Here is an 18104-nt window from a genome sequence, read left to right on the forward strand (position 1 = left end):
TCCAGTTCACAAGCAGCGGCACACACGCACCCACACAAAATCAATATGTTTTAGCACATTGTAGCTCAAAGTTCATGGAAATGCACAGAATTAATTCAATTATTTTCAAAATCTTGTCAACGTAATCAAATCAAGTCAGCATTTCACTCCCTCCTCACTCAACACACATTAATGGGCAATTAAATGTGAGCCACTGACGGCAGTAGGTATCACATTACACAGCGCCATTTCCCCCGGCCAAAAGCGTGACATGATTTGAAAAGCTTCTTCGCTGCTACCATGACGGTAACACAGCATAAGCACCAAGCGCTAGATGTATCATTAAAGTTCCCCATTCGAGAAAGTACAGATGGAGCTTTTCTTTCTTTCTTTAAAAGCATTTCACTTGCCACCACCGCACCCGCCCGCTATGTCCAGAGCGATCATTTTCCCGCTGCGACCGGCTGCTACTTTTGACTTGCACGCGTGTGCGCGTACGTAACCTTCTCTCGTGCGTAACCCAGGGCAAATTTCATTCGACACAACATAGTTTCAAACACACCAGATAAGCGGCCTCGGCGTGCGCCCACCGGAGCATTAAATCTCGAAAGCAATCATTACCGTTAGAATGTTTTAAACCCTCCCACGGCATGATGCGGGGAGCCCGCACCGGGCGGACACTGGTACACAAACACGCGTGCGTCCCGTTGCGTAGAGGAAAGGTAAGTGATTTAGAAAGCTATCAATCAAACATGTACGCGTGTAGTAGGCAGAAGTAGTAGCCCTTGGGTAAAAAGTGTGAACAAGAGTGAAATGTGCACACGTGGGGCTGCTTGCTAACCCATTCTCTGCTGGTTCCGATCGCCGATGGAATCGCGCTCAGGTTTCCCTTTTTTCTCACGACTATCCAACACGACACGCGCATGTTATGAGTGTGTGTGTACATAAGGGAGGAACACTTTCTTCCTCGCCACTGCTGCACATTATTGGCATCATCGCATGCCCATCACGCAGCAGCGGCAGCGGCATCATCATCGTCGTCAACTGACGATAACTATTATGCACGCTTCAATTCGCAAAAGTGCACCGAAGCGTAAGCTCGATATGCTCCGGCTCAACGCCTTTACGACTAATCTGATCGCTGATCGTACCACCCTAAGACAAGCGGGATCTTACAGTAGACGCGTCCCCGTACAGTCCGCTCGTCATCTATAATTACGAGTACAGGGGCAAAGAGAGACTTAATGACATTGCATTCTAGGGAGGCTTGTGTGTCTGTGTGGAAAGAGCGTCCCATTTGCAAGGGATTTTTGCTCTCCGACGAGCTCAATCGGTAATCGCAGCATCGGTCGATTGTTGTCAATGCGAAACCACTTTCCCTTGGAGGAAGGAATAAATTTAGATTGTTTATTTAGAACCATTGTACCTTTTTCTGTCTTTTTTTTTCACTGCATTGGAATTCGTCGCGACGAGTTCGTGTGTGAAAATGCGACATTTTACCATTTGTTTTCTCCCCTTTCCGAATCGTTCACTCTTGAGCTCCTCCCCTCTACTGCAGCAATTCAAACGCAATCGACAAGTCGCGCAGTCATTGAACAAAAAGTGTCTTAGCATTGCGCACGCACTAACTTCCTGGTGCAACAAACGCACACCAGACACACACAGAGTGCAGCAAATTATATTTAGAAATTACCTTCTTCTGTCATTCCTGCACGGAAACAGCACAGTCCCCCCCAACCGTGGCGTGAAGAGTTAATTGATCTCGCCGGAGATGGTGTGTGTATGTGTGATTGTGTGGTGGGTAAAATGTTTTAAACCTCACAATGACACACAATTGCAGCTTCACATGCAACATTATACCGCCGTTGAAGGCCTTTTTTGCAATTTGAGCGATAAACGTTTGGTAAATGATCAATTGAGCTGATTCTTTGTTTTGCGGTGGTAAACATCCATTAAGGAAGAGCTTTTGTTGTGTTGTAATTACATTAACAGCAGTATCGGGACATTTAAGCAACACAGAGCAACATTTAGTAGTAGCAACTAAATTGATTTTTTTTTTTCATAATAGATAAGGATTGGAATTAACTAATACAGCCGAAGCCGTTCTTTCTGAAATAAAAAGGGATTGGAATTAAATGTGAATTTCCTCTGTTAATGTTAAAAGTCAATGCCTTGTCTTGGAACAGATAATTTGAAACAAAACGAAAGAAAAACGAAATCTTCTCTACACATTAAATATTAAATATCAGATTTATCTCAAAGATCAGCCTCCAAACATCGATGCACACAAATCACGATCAGCTTGAAATATGTACCTTCTAATAACAGTTGCGTCCATTGCCAGTTCTATTCTACGGTCCCGAATTCCTCTCATTCTCCTTCCCTTCCCCATCCTCCCCCCCACCCCCCCTCCCCGCTTTTATTAACGCCTGTATCATTTATAATGTAAAGAACACGATCGGTATCACGTTTCAAATTGAACTTGAACCTGGCTGGTGATCCGTAAAAAGGCGGTAGCGCGTATAGCGTACACAGCAACGGCAACGGCAACAACCCCAGCCAGCACACCGAAAGGAAAGTAAAACGCTCTGTCAAAAAGCAATTCCATGACTAACGATTGAGCTTTCTCTAATTAGCCACCAGCAACGGGACGGAACGGGCAGCAGCGCAACATGGGCTGTGGTAACCTTTTTCACGCCAGCATTATAATTTCTTCTATCCCTTCCGCCTTCTAGCGCGCGTTCGTTCGGTTTCACGCGCGCTCATCTTTCACGCAGGTTCTAAAAGATTATTTAACGTCTATAAGTCACGCAATAGGGAGGCTGGCTAGCTGCTGCCGGTTGGTTGACGGGGCGCGTTCACCGGTGTTTTTTTTTTATATGAAAACGGAATGTACAACAACACCAGAACGGATCGAGAGGAGAGAATTAGAACCCACAACACAACGCGTATTTGTTTATCCTTTGGGAAGGAGAGTTGGTTGCGCGTGTGTGCATTGCGGCACCGTTTGCGGGAAGATGCTAGGCTCAATTGCGAGATGGAGCGAGCTGTCCGAAAGAAACGGTTCAAATCAAAACAGACGGCTGTGGAATTCAAAAACTGGAGAAACTTCAAAAACGTAAAGTTTTCGGGGACCACAGAGAGAGCATCATCATGTGCCTTTTTCCATAAAGAAAATCATAACATCAACGAAACAACCGTACGTATCATCATCTCCTCCAGACAACCTTCTAACTGGGCAGAATGGAAAACTAAAATGCGTACCAGCAGAGATCCCGCAGCAGTGTGAGCAGCAGGAGGAAGAACTTGTTCGTTTGAAAATCTTTAAATAAATTCCTTAATTTACGATCTTGTTTTCCGATTCCACCGGTATTCCCGCTACCCTTCGAGACCGAGTCTGACATTCTTTCTTCCCGTGAGAAGCGGGAGATTTATTTAACGCGTGCGACGCATTCGTCTGCACGTGCACGCCCCATCATGTTCAAGCGGAAGCAACAGCAGCAGCAGCAGCAGTATAAACCTGTCTGCCGCATGCAGGAAGGTGCAGACTGATGCAAGTGTAACAGCATGGACGAGAATTATTTGTACATAAAAATTATGGAAACTATTTTTGCTTTCATATTAAAGATGCATTGTACGACTAACGGCCACTAACGACGTTCCCGTTCAGTGAGTGAGTGGCTCAGTGTAACAAACACAAAATGCTAAAACGTTTAAAAGCAAAAACTACACATCCAACAGCGTCCAACAAACAAGGGAACTAGGATGAAACGTGCTGCACACGCCTAGCAAAGAAAACAATCTTTACGATTACGAGGGGGAGGGCAGGCGGCTAATATCGTGAAAATTATCACCTCTATATCAACCTTCACTGCACCACTAATAAATTGTGCATATAATGCGAACAACACACATCCCATGCCACACAACGATCTTACACCGTCGTGCGTTCACACACAAATCCGGTCGCTATATTCCTCCTACGCGCTTAGGACCCAAGGGAGCGGAAAAATATTTCAGCGGATTATGACACTAAAAATGGTCTATCCCTCTCTCCTTCACCCCACTGTCCTCCTTGCCTCCCTGTGAAATCATAACAAACCGAGACCGTTCCGCTGCTTTGATCGACGACAAGTTCATAATACTACGCGCGCACACACACCCCGTGTCGAACGAATGCCAAGGTCTCGGATTGCGTGAGGCAGGTCAGTTACTTGTCTACGAGGTGGTCCAAAGTAAATGAACGCAAAAACGCAGCATTTATAAACCATCGTCGAATAAGGAATGTGATGCCTCTTGTAGTAGAGAATTGGAAGCATTTCCATCGCATTTAAAGCATGTCTTGTTTGTCGTTCATTACGTGTCTAGAAGTAGATTTCTGCTGCAGTTTTCAAACTATTAAATATTGTAAAAAATATGCCAAATGTATTTGGCGCAAAGAATAAACCACAATTGAATACTCACATTATCGCCATCGTTGTGTTGAGCGTCACCGTTGGCCTGTGCTTTTAGCTGATCGACCTCGCCAATCTTTTCCAGCTTTCCAGTGCCCTCGGCGACCACTCCCTCCTTGGCCGGGTCTGTGGTTATGTTCACGGAACGCTTACTTTGGGCCAATCCCATTTTTTGTTTTGTTTGATGGAGCGGTTTGTCTGTAAAGAGCAAATAATAATAAACGTGGGACATGGTTAATCCGGGTTGCAATGTGTTGCAATTTCTTATTCTAGTTATTTACTGACTATTTTTGACTTGGCCTAAATCGAGACCGCAACAACGGTGTTGCGCGGTGTATAACTTCGGTACACAGTTTGGATTAAAATGGTTCGTTTTTTAACATTACTTTTCTGATTTTTAACACGACGAGTCATCAAAGTTTGGATAATAGTTTTTAGTATTACTTCCAAATCCAAAGTCATTAACTGTGGCAAAGAATTGATCTTTCCTTAACTCGCCATATCATGTTGAAAACCAAAATATCAATTAATCAACAAATTAATACGTTGTATGCGTACGTAGCAAAATGAGCAAGCGATATTTTGACCAATTCAAAAAAAAAGAAGCCCAACGACTCAACGAGATTCGCAATAAATCAAGCTCTCGTCGTGGCCATGCTATTGTGCTTAAACATCAAGATTAATGATCATCTTAACGGTCAAGTGGAGCGCTACCAGCAATGTGCTATGCTTCTGGCACTGCTTTAACTAAAGCCTTTCTAACGCTTAATGGGCTGTTGACGTCAGTCAACCTGCCTTGCCTCACCGGGTGTCGTCGCCTGATGCTTTCGTTAATCCGAAAGTTGGTTTTAATTAGATCCGGGGCATAGACATTTTTGGTTTCAGCTAGGTTCGGAGCGATGCTGATGATCTATTCGCTAGAAACGAGAGTGACTTTCATTTTTAACAGCAGTGTGATGCGTTCTCGATTATACAGTTTTCAAAAACATGATTATGTCGTCTAGGTTTGAGTTTTTAAATTCAGATCTCTGATTAGATATCGGGTAAAGATCAACAGATCTTTGCTCTTGCACTTTGCTTCTGTATCTTTAAATTCTAATATTGATATTTTATATGTGTCAGACACCAACGAAAGAGAGATATTACATAAAACAAACCACTAAAAATAATATTTGTACACATCAATAGGTCCAAAAGGACTACCCTGTTATCCCTTTTCATAAAATGTCACATGGTACAACCACATTTTTATATGTCTTAATTCACGCGGAACTTACCACAAAGGCCTCGGACAAGCAATGGATGCATAAATATCAATAGAGCCTTACATTTATAGCCCGCTTCCCAGTCCAAGGGCGCCCTCATTGATGCGCGCCTGACAAGTAGACCGTTCTGGGCGCAAAACAGGGAGAAGCCGCCTTCGCCAGCGACCACAAATAAAATAAAGCTATAACATTTTATGTCTTCTCCGGCAATGGCAACAAGCTCTAAGCATGCACCACCTCATGATGTGCGAAGAACTGCTTCGAGGCGGACGAAAAGAAAAGGGCATGTGAAAAATTCACCACCAAACCCGAGTCCTCCAGGTGTGACTTCATAAAAATAATAATTATTTCCTTTGCCTTCTTATCTATGGAATGTCACGCGAAAAGCGTCGGAGGGTGGTAGTAAAAGTGTTTCCTTTAATCAATGCTATTAATTATTATCTTTCGTATGATAGAACAGGAATGTGAATGCTGCATAAAGAGTGGATTCATATAAATCGGAATAAAAGCAGAATATATTTGTCGTTTGAGACATATTTATAAAAAATGGTACACCAAAATCATATAATAATTGATTAAAACAACTAAACAAGACTTTTGAAAGGTTTACTTTTTGAAATTTCAAAATTATTAGTATTTACCCATGCTTTTCTTGTTCAGCTGACAAAGCGAAGCAGGGATTTTCACTTGATCAAGTTTTATGATCATTTCTAAGCAACTCCAAGCTTACCCACAACCACGGACAATTCCTGATTACTAAGCAAAGATGAGTGGTCGTCACAAGCTCTCGGTAGGGTAGCGCGCGAGTAAATTAATTCTAACCACCACCCCACCCACCACCACCGACCGGAAGAGCCAAAGACCATTTCATCGGAATCACAGCGGGGAAGAAATTTTACATCGCGATTTGTGCATGAATCACCCGAAACGATTGCACCATAAAACACCGTTGGATAATGTGCTATTTTGATTTCTAGCTGACACCACCGCTCTGAGCGCCATAATGCCGGGCTTAGCGCAATGATGGGGAGAGGGAGTGTGGAGTGGTGATTCAGCGCGAAACAATTTGCCAGTTGGTTCGCGGGCAATGAAATGGAGGGAGAGAGGGAGAGAGAGAGAAAGTAGGGTAGCAATAAAATCTGTGAGAATGTTCTAACAATTTCAATTAAACAAGCACCAAACACACAACCACAGGTGACACACAGGTGGTGCGCACAAGCAACAACAACATCGACACTCAGCATTTTACGTTCAAAGCCCCAATGTTAAAGGGGGGGAATGTGGGAGTGTGGATGATATCGCAACAGTTGCCACAAGCTTGTATCGTAGTGATGGGAGCTCGGAATTAGACCTACCCGATTCCGATTCCGTGTTCAGAAACAATTCCGAAGCCGATTCTGATTCCGGAGTCGATTCAGGAATCGTCTCCGGAATTGGTTCCGGAATCGGCACCGAAGAGGATTCCGAAGACGATTCCAGAGCCGATTCCGGAACCAATTCCGGAACCAATTCCGGAACCAATTCCGGAATAAAATCAGGAGCCGATTCTGGAATCGATTCCAGAAAACTTCGGAGCTACCCGGAACCAATTCCGGAATCAAATCAGGAGCCGATTCCGGAATCTATTCCAGAAATCTTTGGAGCTAGCCGGAATCGATTCCGACGATATCTTCATTTTTCCCATCACTATTGCATAGCCCCACATTCACCTGCTGGTACAGCAAACCAACTCTTGTGCTAGGTAAATACCGAGTGCTTCAGGCACAGCACACAATCACACGCCTGTGTCCATGGCGGCCGTTTGTGTAAAGCCATAAAGCGAAATAGACATGTACGATTTTATTTTATAATTACAAAAAAACCGGCCATTTTTTGTGACCATCACGTAATAGTCTGCTGCCGGGTCGGTGGAAAATTCTTCATCATGTTCAATGAACGTGTGTGTACGCGATGATGATGATTTCCGACCATCTTCCGGGATAAGGTTGGGGCATAGTACGGGTTCAGGAGGATAGTGCAGCAGCAGCAGAAGCAGTACACACAGATAGACCGAATGACACGTTCGAACGGTCACATCGGACCATGGCCCGGAACTGCGCGAGCCGGCGGCCGCGATAGTAGACGCGGGACTACTACGTGCAAGAAGCCAGGAAACGGTGTCGTTAACCGTTATGTTTAATCAGCGTAGCAATAGAGGGTCCCGCCGCACTCTACCACTCGCGCAGATAACCGTACATTAACGTTGGCCGGGCTGGGGTGTGTGAGGGTAATCTTGTTGTTATTATGTTTTGATGGTTAGCTTTATTATTCCGGGACTCTCGAAGCTGCTGCTGCTGCTGCTGCTGCACCAGACTTGCGGAAGAAACAGGGAAGGCATGAAACAGGAGCGCGAACTACGGAAGGAGGTTGGGGCACGATACCGAAGACTACACTATAAGATCGAAACACGACCGAGCAGATTCAAGAATATGGTAGAGGCACCCCGCCATCGATGTTGCAGGCTCTATCTCTCTTTCTTTTCTGATTGAAGTGGTTTCAATCTCTCAACCGGGCAGCACACCTTTTCTTACGAGAAGGTGAGAAATATCGTAAGAAACAAGCTGTGCATGTGAGTGTTTGTGTGTGTGTGCATATGCTGCACCATACAAAGTTGCTGTCCGAGTGCCAAAGTAATTTCCAGGTTCAACACACAATTTTCTAAGCCATCCCTCCTCCGTCCACCCCATTCGGTCGAACAAGGGGTGGTGAACGGGACTTGAGACTCCAAGTGGTTTGTGGCGTGTATATGTGTGTGTGTGCGACTAGAAGAAAAGGCTGATGATTATAGCAGCGAGTCAGCACGTTTCGAACAGCGACGACGCGTCTGGAAATGGCTCTGATTGAACGTGATTTGTCAAATACCAAACCATACGCTCGGGGAAAGGGTACAAGAACGTGGGAAAATGTTTCCATCATTACATTACGCGAGGTTTCGATCGGGCTTATAGGCAATAAGTTTGCCGTAAATTAAAATATTTTACTTTATAGAGAAGAATTTTATAATATTGAAAAAGCAACTCTTGAGCTTCATTAGAATGGTCAAACTCAATAAATTTATGCAATACTGCGTCCCAGATGACATCGATTAACGAAAGGCTTGCTTTGGGATTTTGAGTAAGCGTCCCCTACTCCCTTTCTAATCTTATCCCTGTTCAACACTAACAACATACCACCACCAGCAGTTCTCCGTATTGCATTTTTGACTTAATTCTTGCTCTATAAACCCCACAAAACCCTTCCCGGCCCTGGAGTTAGTGTGTGTAATCTACCAAACCCTGCTCCAGGGGTGGACTACTGTGCACCATATGTTGTGGAGACGAACCTTCCCCTTCACACAAATAAAAAAAAACACAGCCCGCAAGAAGACGCACTTTTAATGGCGAGCCAGAGAGAAGGTGGAGGACCGAACAGACAACGAACCCGAGCGCGACCCACCCGTTTACGCAATGGAAGCGACGGCGACAATATCAACGCCAGCAACTGAAGCAGCGAACAGAGAGCTCAACCAGCAGCAGCTGCTGCTGCCGCTGTTTCTGTCCTCTGTTGTGTACACACCCGGCCCGGCACACCGGGACACCAACCGACATCGGGAGAAGCATGGCGACGACACACACCACCACTGTGTTGTACCATATACCCTCCCTTGCAGTACATATTTCCATGCAAGTTCGCGATCGCGCATCCATCGTTAATGACCTTGTGGCGGTCGACGGCACTAAGAGAGAAAGAGAGAGCAAGATGTGGTTGAACTACAGCAACCGCGCCAGGTTGTTACAGTCGCCGTCATGTGTGTCCCGTGTGTATCTGCTAAAATAAGGCACAGAACAGCGTACGAAGGGCATAGCACGAGAGTACAACGAGCTATCCTGCTGCTGCCTCTTTGTGCCAACGTCGTCCAAAGCGCATCCGCGCAGGATAAGAAGAAGTTGTGGCGTAGAAAATGCAACGCTGGTGACACAAACCCAACAGCTCTCGGTGGGGGGAGGGGTTTAGTAAAATCGCAAAGCATATGCCGAGAAGATCGAAACCGCGGAACGTGACTAAGCCGGTTCGAGTTTAGTTCTGTGTCTTCAATCCCGCGAACTCGCGTTAATCAGTTCCCGTTAATTGTTGCAAAGGGGAAATAAACGTTTCTTAATTTGCCCATCCATCCACAGCAGATACAGTGTACAGCAAACATTAAACTCCCTTTTAATTACCATTTAAAACATGTTTTAATATTTCGTTTGAAGTGCGCCCCTACTACTACATTGATCGAATGGCGATCGGGAAATAAACGACTTTACGTAAACTGCGCACTGCGTATCGCGTTACAGAGGCAGTAAAAAAAGCCACCACCTTGTCACCAACCACCAACCAACGATGAGCCCACAACGATGCTATAAAACCTTAAACATTTTACACACCATTCACTTTGCATCCTCAACCCCAAAGGCTAGCCCTCTCTCTCTCCTAAAGCACTAAAAGGCATGGTTTTTATAGCACTTTAAGGGTTTCCATCCGTTGACAGTGAACTTTTTGAAACCCTACCACCCTTCCACTCTTCCAAGCGCTATAGCAGCGGCGGCCGGGGGGAGTTTGGATTAATTTGGCTCTCTACCAGCCGCTTGCGCTGTCAGTTTGAATGCATAAAACCATTTCACCACTAAACGGGCCCGCCGCCGCTTGACTGCAAAATAAATTTTTATCTTTGTCACTGTGTGTTCGATACGCGCCGCATGAAGAAAAAAGAACCGACAACAAAAAAAAGGTTAACTTCAATACTTCCGGCATATGCTAAAAAAAAAACCCACAAAACAACACCCTAACAAGCCGGTTGTGTGACATGGCCCAAAAGGCAGTGGTGTGCGCATCAGTCTTCGCCGTCTGTTTCGGAACTACCGACTGTGTGTGTGTGTGAATGTGTTGTTTGGGGGCTTAGAAAACTCAACAACAACAAGAATAGCAAAAACATCGCAGAATATCGCACACAAGCAGCGAATAAGTTAAGTGCAAACGCCAGTAACATACACAAGGCACCCCGGTGAAGCACTCTACCCGGTTCGGCTTCGGGAGGGCTAGGCAAAGGATGGCTTAATGCCGCCAATGGCACAAACACACGCCCCAGGCGCGATTAGTATGCAAATTCAGTCAAACATACTGAAACAGGAATATCATCAACCGAACCGGCGGTTCTATCTCTCTCTCTGGTCCGTTCGAAGGCTCCATAAAATAATGGTCATAAAAATAGCATTCAACACAGCAACTCAGTGTCTCTCCACTACCACCCTGCGAAACACACTCTGGCTGCTGCCGCTAGCCCAAATGCTGTGCGCCACACGCACAGAGGAATCGTCACGGGCGACACGACGCTGAGCGCACCACCGGACGACGACCACATGGGACCCGCGCGCACATGTGCGGCACCCGACACAGGAAACTGCAATGAAGAAAGTAATATCCGCTAAATTAAAAGTTTACAACGAACAAACCAGCAAACAAACAAAAGGGTAAAATGGCTAATAACTGCCACACTGAAGCGTCATTATTATAAACAACCTTATCGGGGGGAAACGCTCAAGCCCGTACAAGTATTGGCGTTGGCTTCACTAAAGAACTAATCAATTTTAAGGTGTTTTATGAGCAAAGTTGTTCGCTTTTCTAAAGGGCACAGAGAGCACAGAATACAGCCATCGGTGGCGTGCCAGCCAAGATCGTGTACACGTGACGGCGTGTTTCAGCATCAATTTTTATTTGCATTTTTAACAAAGCAATTTCATTCGCGGTTGCACCGCCCGTTTGTTGCGCACCTGCGTTTGCGTCACCGATAGCGTCGCCAGACTTTCAGTGGAAGAGTAATGTTTTTTGTAATGATTGGCTGCTGGTAAAATTTAAGAAATAGAATGCTGAACTGTTTGTGTACATCTCAGTGTGGCCGATAATGTGGGCCGTCGTCCGGTGGGCAACAATCGCATCATCCACCTTGGAAGCTTCTGCGCATATCTCATCTAAAAGTCAAACCAAATTGATTAATGTTACCTCGTGCTGTATACAGCCTCCTTCTCTCTCTCTCTCCCTACTTATCAAACAACCATCCAACTTCATCATCAAACGTTACACAAAAGAAGTAAACAAGCGTGCTGCCGGAACGGAACAAGCGAAAACACGCGCTTGCTAATCAAATTTTGCAGAAGTCACGACATTGCCGGCGATCGGTTCTCGCAAAGGTAGGTTCTCTTTCTTTCGGTGTGCAAATTGATTGTGCCGGCACGAACTTCTTCATCTGCTTTGCTTGCTGGCCTAGATTGTGCAAACGAGGTACAAGCATTTACAACAAAAAGAACGAGAGCATTTGAGGCTTGCGGCATGGACATACTGATTGGAGAACAAACATTGGGAAAAACATGCAACGACATGGAACAAAGAATATCAAGCACAGGTTATCCTCAAAAAAAATGAAGCATTGGCTTCCGGAACAAGACGCTTGAAATATCATTATAGTGCGCTATCGCTTTAATCATGAACGTTATTCTCAACAATTATAAAAGCATGACGATCGTTTGTTACTCTTATTTTAGTCATAATTGGGTACGACTATCATAATCATAATTAAAATGTCGAACTCTGCTAGTGTGCCAAACCTTACTATTTCCCTCTGTCACCTCTCTTTGATTAGACTATACGTGACCTATTCTATTTAAGCATTTTTGCTATAACACAGGTGGATAAACTTGTTTTCAGTTCCATCCAGAAAAATAAAAATAAGTCAAGGATACAACTCTCTTATCACACACAGTAACAGCATTCCTGTAGGTCCCAAAATAAACGACGCAAAGATACGAGGCGGGAGCAAAAATAAACGCATTCGCCCATGGTCACAAATCATAAATTATTTCCTGAAACATAATCCACACGCACTCACACACACATGCAGCCTTTCTTACAGCGGTAAACAAACCTGCAAGACAATCGCTTATCTGGCAACACTCCACGTGCTTGAACGGTATTATGCTTACGATGCTATTTTAAGCGACAAATCAAAAGCTAGGCGTCGTCTTATCAAAACAGCAAAGGAATGCTGTTTATACAAAAACGGCTATAACCATCGTTTGCACGAGCGTAACACTCATTCAAACGTTTCCTAGTCAACCTGAAACGCTAATTTGATAACATTTTCCGTAGTCTTGACTGTTGTCAACAAAGCAAGGGAAATAGTTGAACAAGCAAGTTACAAAAACATTAAAACTTACTCTATTTGCTAATACAAGTCATATATACAAATACCTAAAATAAATTTCAATATAGATTTAGTTTAAAATACCGTATCCTAGAGATTGAATCGAGGTTGACAAATCAGCAATCAAAATCAGCAAACGTTTAGAACCAACTTCCAACTGTCCAACTTACCTAGAAAAAGAAAAGAAACAAGAACAAATATTACATTAGAATTATTGTTAAAATATCATATCTGAAATGCTTATAGGAAATATAAATCAATAATTGTAAAACCATATTTAAAACACATCTTTCATCACGTATAATATTTTCCTTATTTCTCATTCAATGTTCGCACTGACATAGACATAAAGAAGTAGTGTAACGCATTGAAGTAACTCCGAATCTCTGAACAAATAACTCCGTACATCATAATTTGCCTCTGCGGCCCTATCTGCGTGAACCTATCACGTACCCTTGGCACAAATCATTGAACCATCAGCAATTTCCTTCCATCTTATTTGGCATTAGGCTCTGTGTTCTGATAGCCAATCAATGTCGCACATCATACGCCACCACCACCACCAACGCCATCCGGCTTTCCGCATACAAATCACAAGGAAAGTAAGCGAAGATTTGGAATCGCTTCCTGAATACCTAAATCGATGATGGCTGGCATATCGCTGCTGCGCGCCTGACCACGAAGAAGCATGGTCCGAAATACCGAATCAGTTGCAATCGGGCATCCGTTGGGAAAATACACGACCCATCGTACTGTGTGTGTGTGTCTATCCTCTTACGAATGAATTATGACTTCATGCTCAAATCCGTCAAGGTTCGATATTTCGCTCAAGTAGCATACTGAACGCGCACAGCACGCCGAACAGAACAACCACGAACTGAGAGAAGGAGAACGAGAGGCGTGAAAGCAGCAACAGCCAACGAAGGCCGAAAAAAGTGCTTGAGAAAGAAATTAATATTTCAATAACATAACATCCGCTGCTGTCCAAGCGAAGAGAAACCCAGCGGGTGCGAGGAGAAGTAAAACGAATCTATAGGTGAGAAGAAGGTGGAATGCCAACCGGCCAATTCGTATCACGTTGTAGCACCACCACCACTTCTAGAGCTAGTCAAGAAGATACCGATTTGATGAGTACATCAATACGTCATTCCGCTGCCATTTCCGGAACCGAGCATTTCCGTTCGCTTTCCGCATCCGCACGTACTCCGGTGAGAGGCAAATATACGCCACCCCAAAAAATGAAGACAAAGCGACGAACCTCGGGAAGAGTTGTCGTAGAGGAAGAAACGTGTTCACGCCTGGGTTTGGTATGAAATAAGTAAATAATATTGTGCGTTGCTTTAGCTTCAGATGAATTTTGATTAGGTTCAGATCCAGGATAAACTATTTTTACTATAGCATAGCAATTGACACTGACACATTGACTAAAGGGATAGAGAGCCGAAAGATCGTATTTGTCACTTTTTTTTATTGATAAGAAACAAACCCCCCAAACCTTTTCACTTTCTGCTGTGTTAACACATAATCCTCAAGCATCATGTTATTAAGGGAATGGAAATGGGATTCACAACTCAAAATCAATTAATCTTGGTGACATGCAATCATCACCTATCCCTCTTCTCCATCCACGGTTGATTGCTCTCACCATTCCCTGGGCACATTATCTAACCCGAAATCGCTCAACTGTAGCGGTTGACTGTCTGTTTCCAGAGACGTCTAAGGATTCGTGTTTCCGGCTCAAAATTTCTGGTTCCTGGTGTGTTACGGTTTGCCGAGGAGCGGGAGAAAAAAGGGATACCAGAACCGACAAAAGGGCAAATAAGTTAGACACGATTCGGTTCTCGCCTGTGTGAAGAAAAGCAAGACCTTCCCGCGCCGATCCGATAATGCGAGAATTTGACTGACAAAAGAGAGCGACGACACTGACAGGGCTCAATATAGTCCATTGACAAATAATCGGTTCGGGCTCTGCCCTTTTTGCTAAGGGTTCTAATGGGAGTGGCTTTAGGACTGGGGAAAGCCCGGATGATGTTCACCCTTTTGACCGTAGAAATTAATGAAAGAAAATGATACAATGAGGACTCTGTTTGATGAACGAGCGAAAAATCACGCTATCTTTTCTATGTTATAATGCAGACATTTGATGTAAAAGGTTATATCAATATTAAGTTGCTCTTTTGACCAGAAACTCAGGAGAACAACTATTACAACATCTTCGTCACAAGGTAAACCTTTTCCTTACCGTACCAAATAAGGAGAAAAGGGAAAGTACGGTAATGTGCTACTGTTAATTTTCACACAAAACCCTAAACCTTCCTTTGCCAAACCGTGACTCATTGTCGGCCGGCACCACACACCGTCGCAGGCGCAAATAGTGTCCCGAGCCAGAAGCGCTCTCGCGTTCCCCTCTTCCGGATGGCGAGAAAGCAGGCAGGCAGGCAGGCAGTAAAAGAAGGTGGTGTACAATTTCCAAATAAAAAAAAGTACAGTTTTACAAGCCTGATGCCGGAGAGTGAGTGCACGTGGCCAACGGGGTTAACCAACATTACTTTTTACCTCCATGTTTTATTCATAATTGTCTTCCGTGTTGAGTTGTCGCGGTGGCGAGAACACCATCACTCTGCTGCTTCTACTGCACACCATTTCTCCACCATTCGTGTGGCATAACGGCGCGCGCGTAGGATGTAACTAGATCCCATCGGGCTTGAGGGACGATATGGACAGGGGGAGAGCTTGTAAAGCTACCAACAATTCTTTCTTTTATCCTTTCCCTTTACAATGTTCAACGCCTCGGCCGGATCACAAATCGCATCGGACACGAGGGAGGAGAGAAGAGCTTAACGAGACAATAAGATAATAAGGTGAAGGTAGAAGAACCCTTTTTCCATAGAAATGCAAAACGGTCATCGCCGAAACCGTAGGCCGAACGGAGAGAAGACCCCGTACCCCGTGTCCAAAACGTAGCACCAAACATTGCGTGATGTGTATGTGTGCTATGTTCGTTCTTTCTTTTTCCTTTTACGACTTTAAATTCATCAAGAGATCGAAAGATCGGCCACAATAAATTATCTTGTCGACGACTTTCCGCTGCCACCGCCCACGAGAAAGCGCGCATCTCGGACGCCCGTTATATGCTGTTGCCGTTATGCCCCCACAGCGTGCTGTTTTGTAGAAGACCAATACTTTTCATATCATTCCTGACTGTGCTGGAAGAAAGTGGAGGCGATGGTCCAAAAGGATGCTTTGGGGGGCGAAGTCAAGCGGGGTTTCAATCAAACAACAGCCTTCAAGCCTTAAATCCTACGCATTAGCTGAGTTATGTTTCACATTTTTCCTTGGACAGCCAGCCGCCGCAGAAAATGGTTCAATTTAAGAAAGGAGCTCTGTTTATGTGGAAGAAATAAAACTGTTTTCAAAAGCAATTTCTTCATTGTGTACATTACAAAGTTTTACCATCAACAAATTTCATAGTTTGTAACGATAAATGGGAAAACATTTACACATTCACCATTGAGACCAGCAGGTCAAAAACATGATGTTATGGCCGTGATTCCGAAGATCCCACACAGGCTCAAATTTACGACTTCCCCAAACTAATGAAACAAGAGCTACACACAAAAGCAAAACTAACATTACAAATGGATGTTCTCTCATCTCAAATCTACTAGCGCATATACAGAACCGAACGTCAAAAGCCCATGGTTTGCCGGTTGTTGCAGAAATAATATCAACACAGTACAGTAAAACAACAACAACCACGACCGAGGGAGGGAGAGTACAACAAAACCTGCGATGAGATGCCGATAATAAAATTGCTACCATAAGAGCTGCTGGCTGGCCGAGGTCGATGGAAACCCAACGGCACAACCAGATGACGGGAACGGAATGCTACACCAAGCGGAGAGTGCTCCGAGAGCCCGCGGGTTTGGCATGGGGGGGTTAGAAAGAGGTAGATTGTAGAATGAATTCTCTCATCCAGAACGCGAAAGCAAAAGGCCATTAAACCGCCCGTGCCACGTGGACCGCGGACCCGCACACGGGAATCTATATAAATAATCAACAACGCCCGCTAATACGCACACACACACTTCTATACACGACCTCCGAAAACTCGCGCATCTAACCACCAACCAACACCCCGGACAACAATGTGGTACGCGGGGCGCGGAAATTACCGTAGCGAAAATGGCCGCATACGCGTTTCGGTCTAATATGTGTGTGCGGCATTAACGGGGGCAAATTTTCTACCACAAATGTACGCTCAACAACAGTGCACAAGAAACTCTTTCGCTTCGACACTTCGTTCCTCACCAGAGCTGGCAGGTCTATGGAGCTGTAATGGAAGGAAATATCTATTAGCCATTGCCCCGTACCTACACACACACACACACACACGAGCCCGCCTAGAACATTCGCTCTCCGGAAGGCTATTCGTGGTCCGGGGCCCATAAAGCCGGAAGTCCAAAAAGATGTTTCCAGTCAGATAAAATAGAAACATACAACGAAACTGCTGCTACCACTACAACTGCACCACCGTGTGCGTGTGTGTGGTGAGGTAGAAAACAAAACAAAGAAAGAAAACACACAATCCGCACCTATCTGGCTAGCGGGTAGAGCATTATGAGGCTTTGTTGGCTGATGCGATAGGATACATCCAAACACCCCAAACCAAAAAGAACCCATAGGGTAACCCAATCGCTGGTCAGCAGTGGTGTATCGACACAGCGCAACAGCTCTATTGGCTTTCAACAGCTTGCTCAATCCGGAACCCAGAACTTTGTGACCCGGAGAGTTCACATTGCGCTCTGCTACGATGACATGAGTCCTGCTGGTGTTGCCTTTTCCCCGTTTCGAACCTATCTCGCCTATTCCGATCGACGATAGGCGAGAGCATTAGCCTTTCCTCACGGTGCTCCGTTTTTCTTGTAGCGAGAAACCCCTCGATGCCGATGCTACACTTTGACCTAATGTTACACAAATAAATTGTCAGTCTCCAGTTGCTCCCACGCGCCGCCTAACTGCATTGGGCCTCCGTAAACAAACAACTGGGATCGCTGCGGAATGTTTACACGTCGACGTCGTCGTACGTATCTGTCTGTGAGGGTTAGGAGATCCTTCTCGACTGGAAATAATAAATACTCCCTTGAACCC

The 18104-nt window shown here is 44.8% G+C and overlaps 1 protein-coding gene across 5 annotated transcripts in view; it reads right to left on the minus strand.

Annotated features, from left to right (window-relative positions):
• LOC120959017 (calphotin-like) overlaps nt 1-18104 on the minus strand; it is a 74414-nt gene that overhangs the window by 23944 nt on the left and 32366 nt on the right. For all 5 annotated transcript variants that reach the window (XM_040382137.2, XM_040382139.2, XM_040382138.2 and 2 more), the window contains exon 3: nt 4444-4631. In XM_040382137.2, the coding sequence (XP_040238071.2) occupies nt 4444-4602 (159 nt within the window). In that variant the 5' untranslated portion in view covers nt 4603-4631. The remainder of the gene's footprint in view (nt 1-4443; nt 4632-18104) is intronic.

The sequence above is a fragment of the Anopheles coluzzii genome, chromosome 3, assembly GCF_943734685.1.
Source record: "Anopheles coluzzii chromosome 3, AcolN3, whole genome shotgun sequence".
NCBI lineage: Eukaryota > Metazoa > Arthropoda > Insecta > Diptera > Culicidae > Anopheles > Anopheles coluzzii.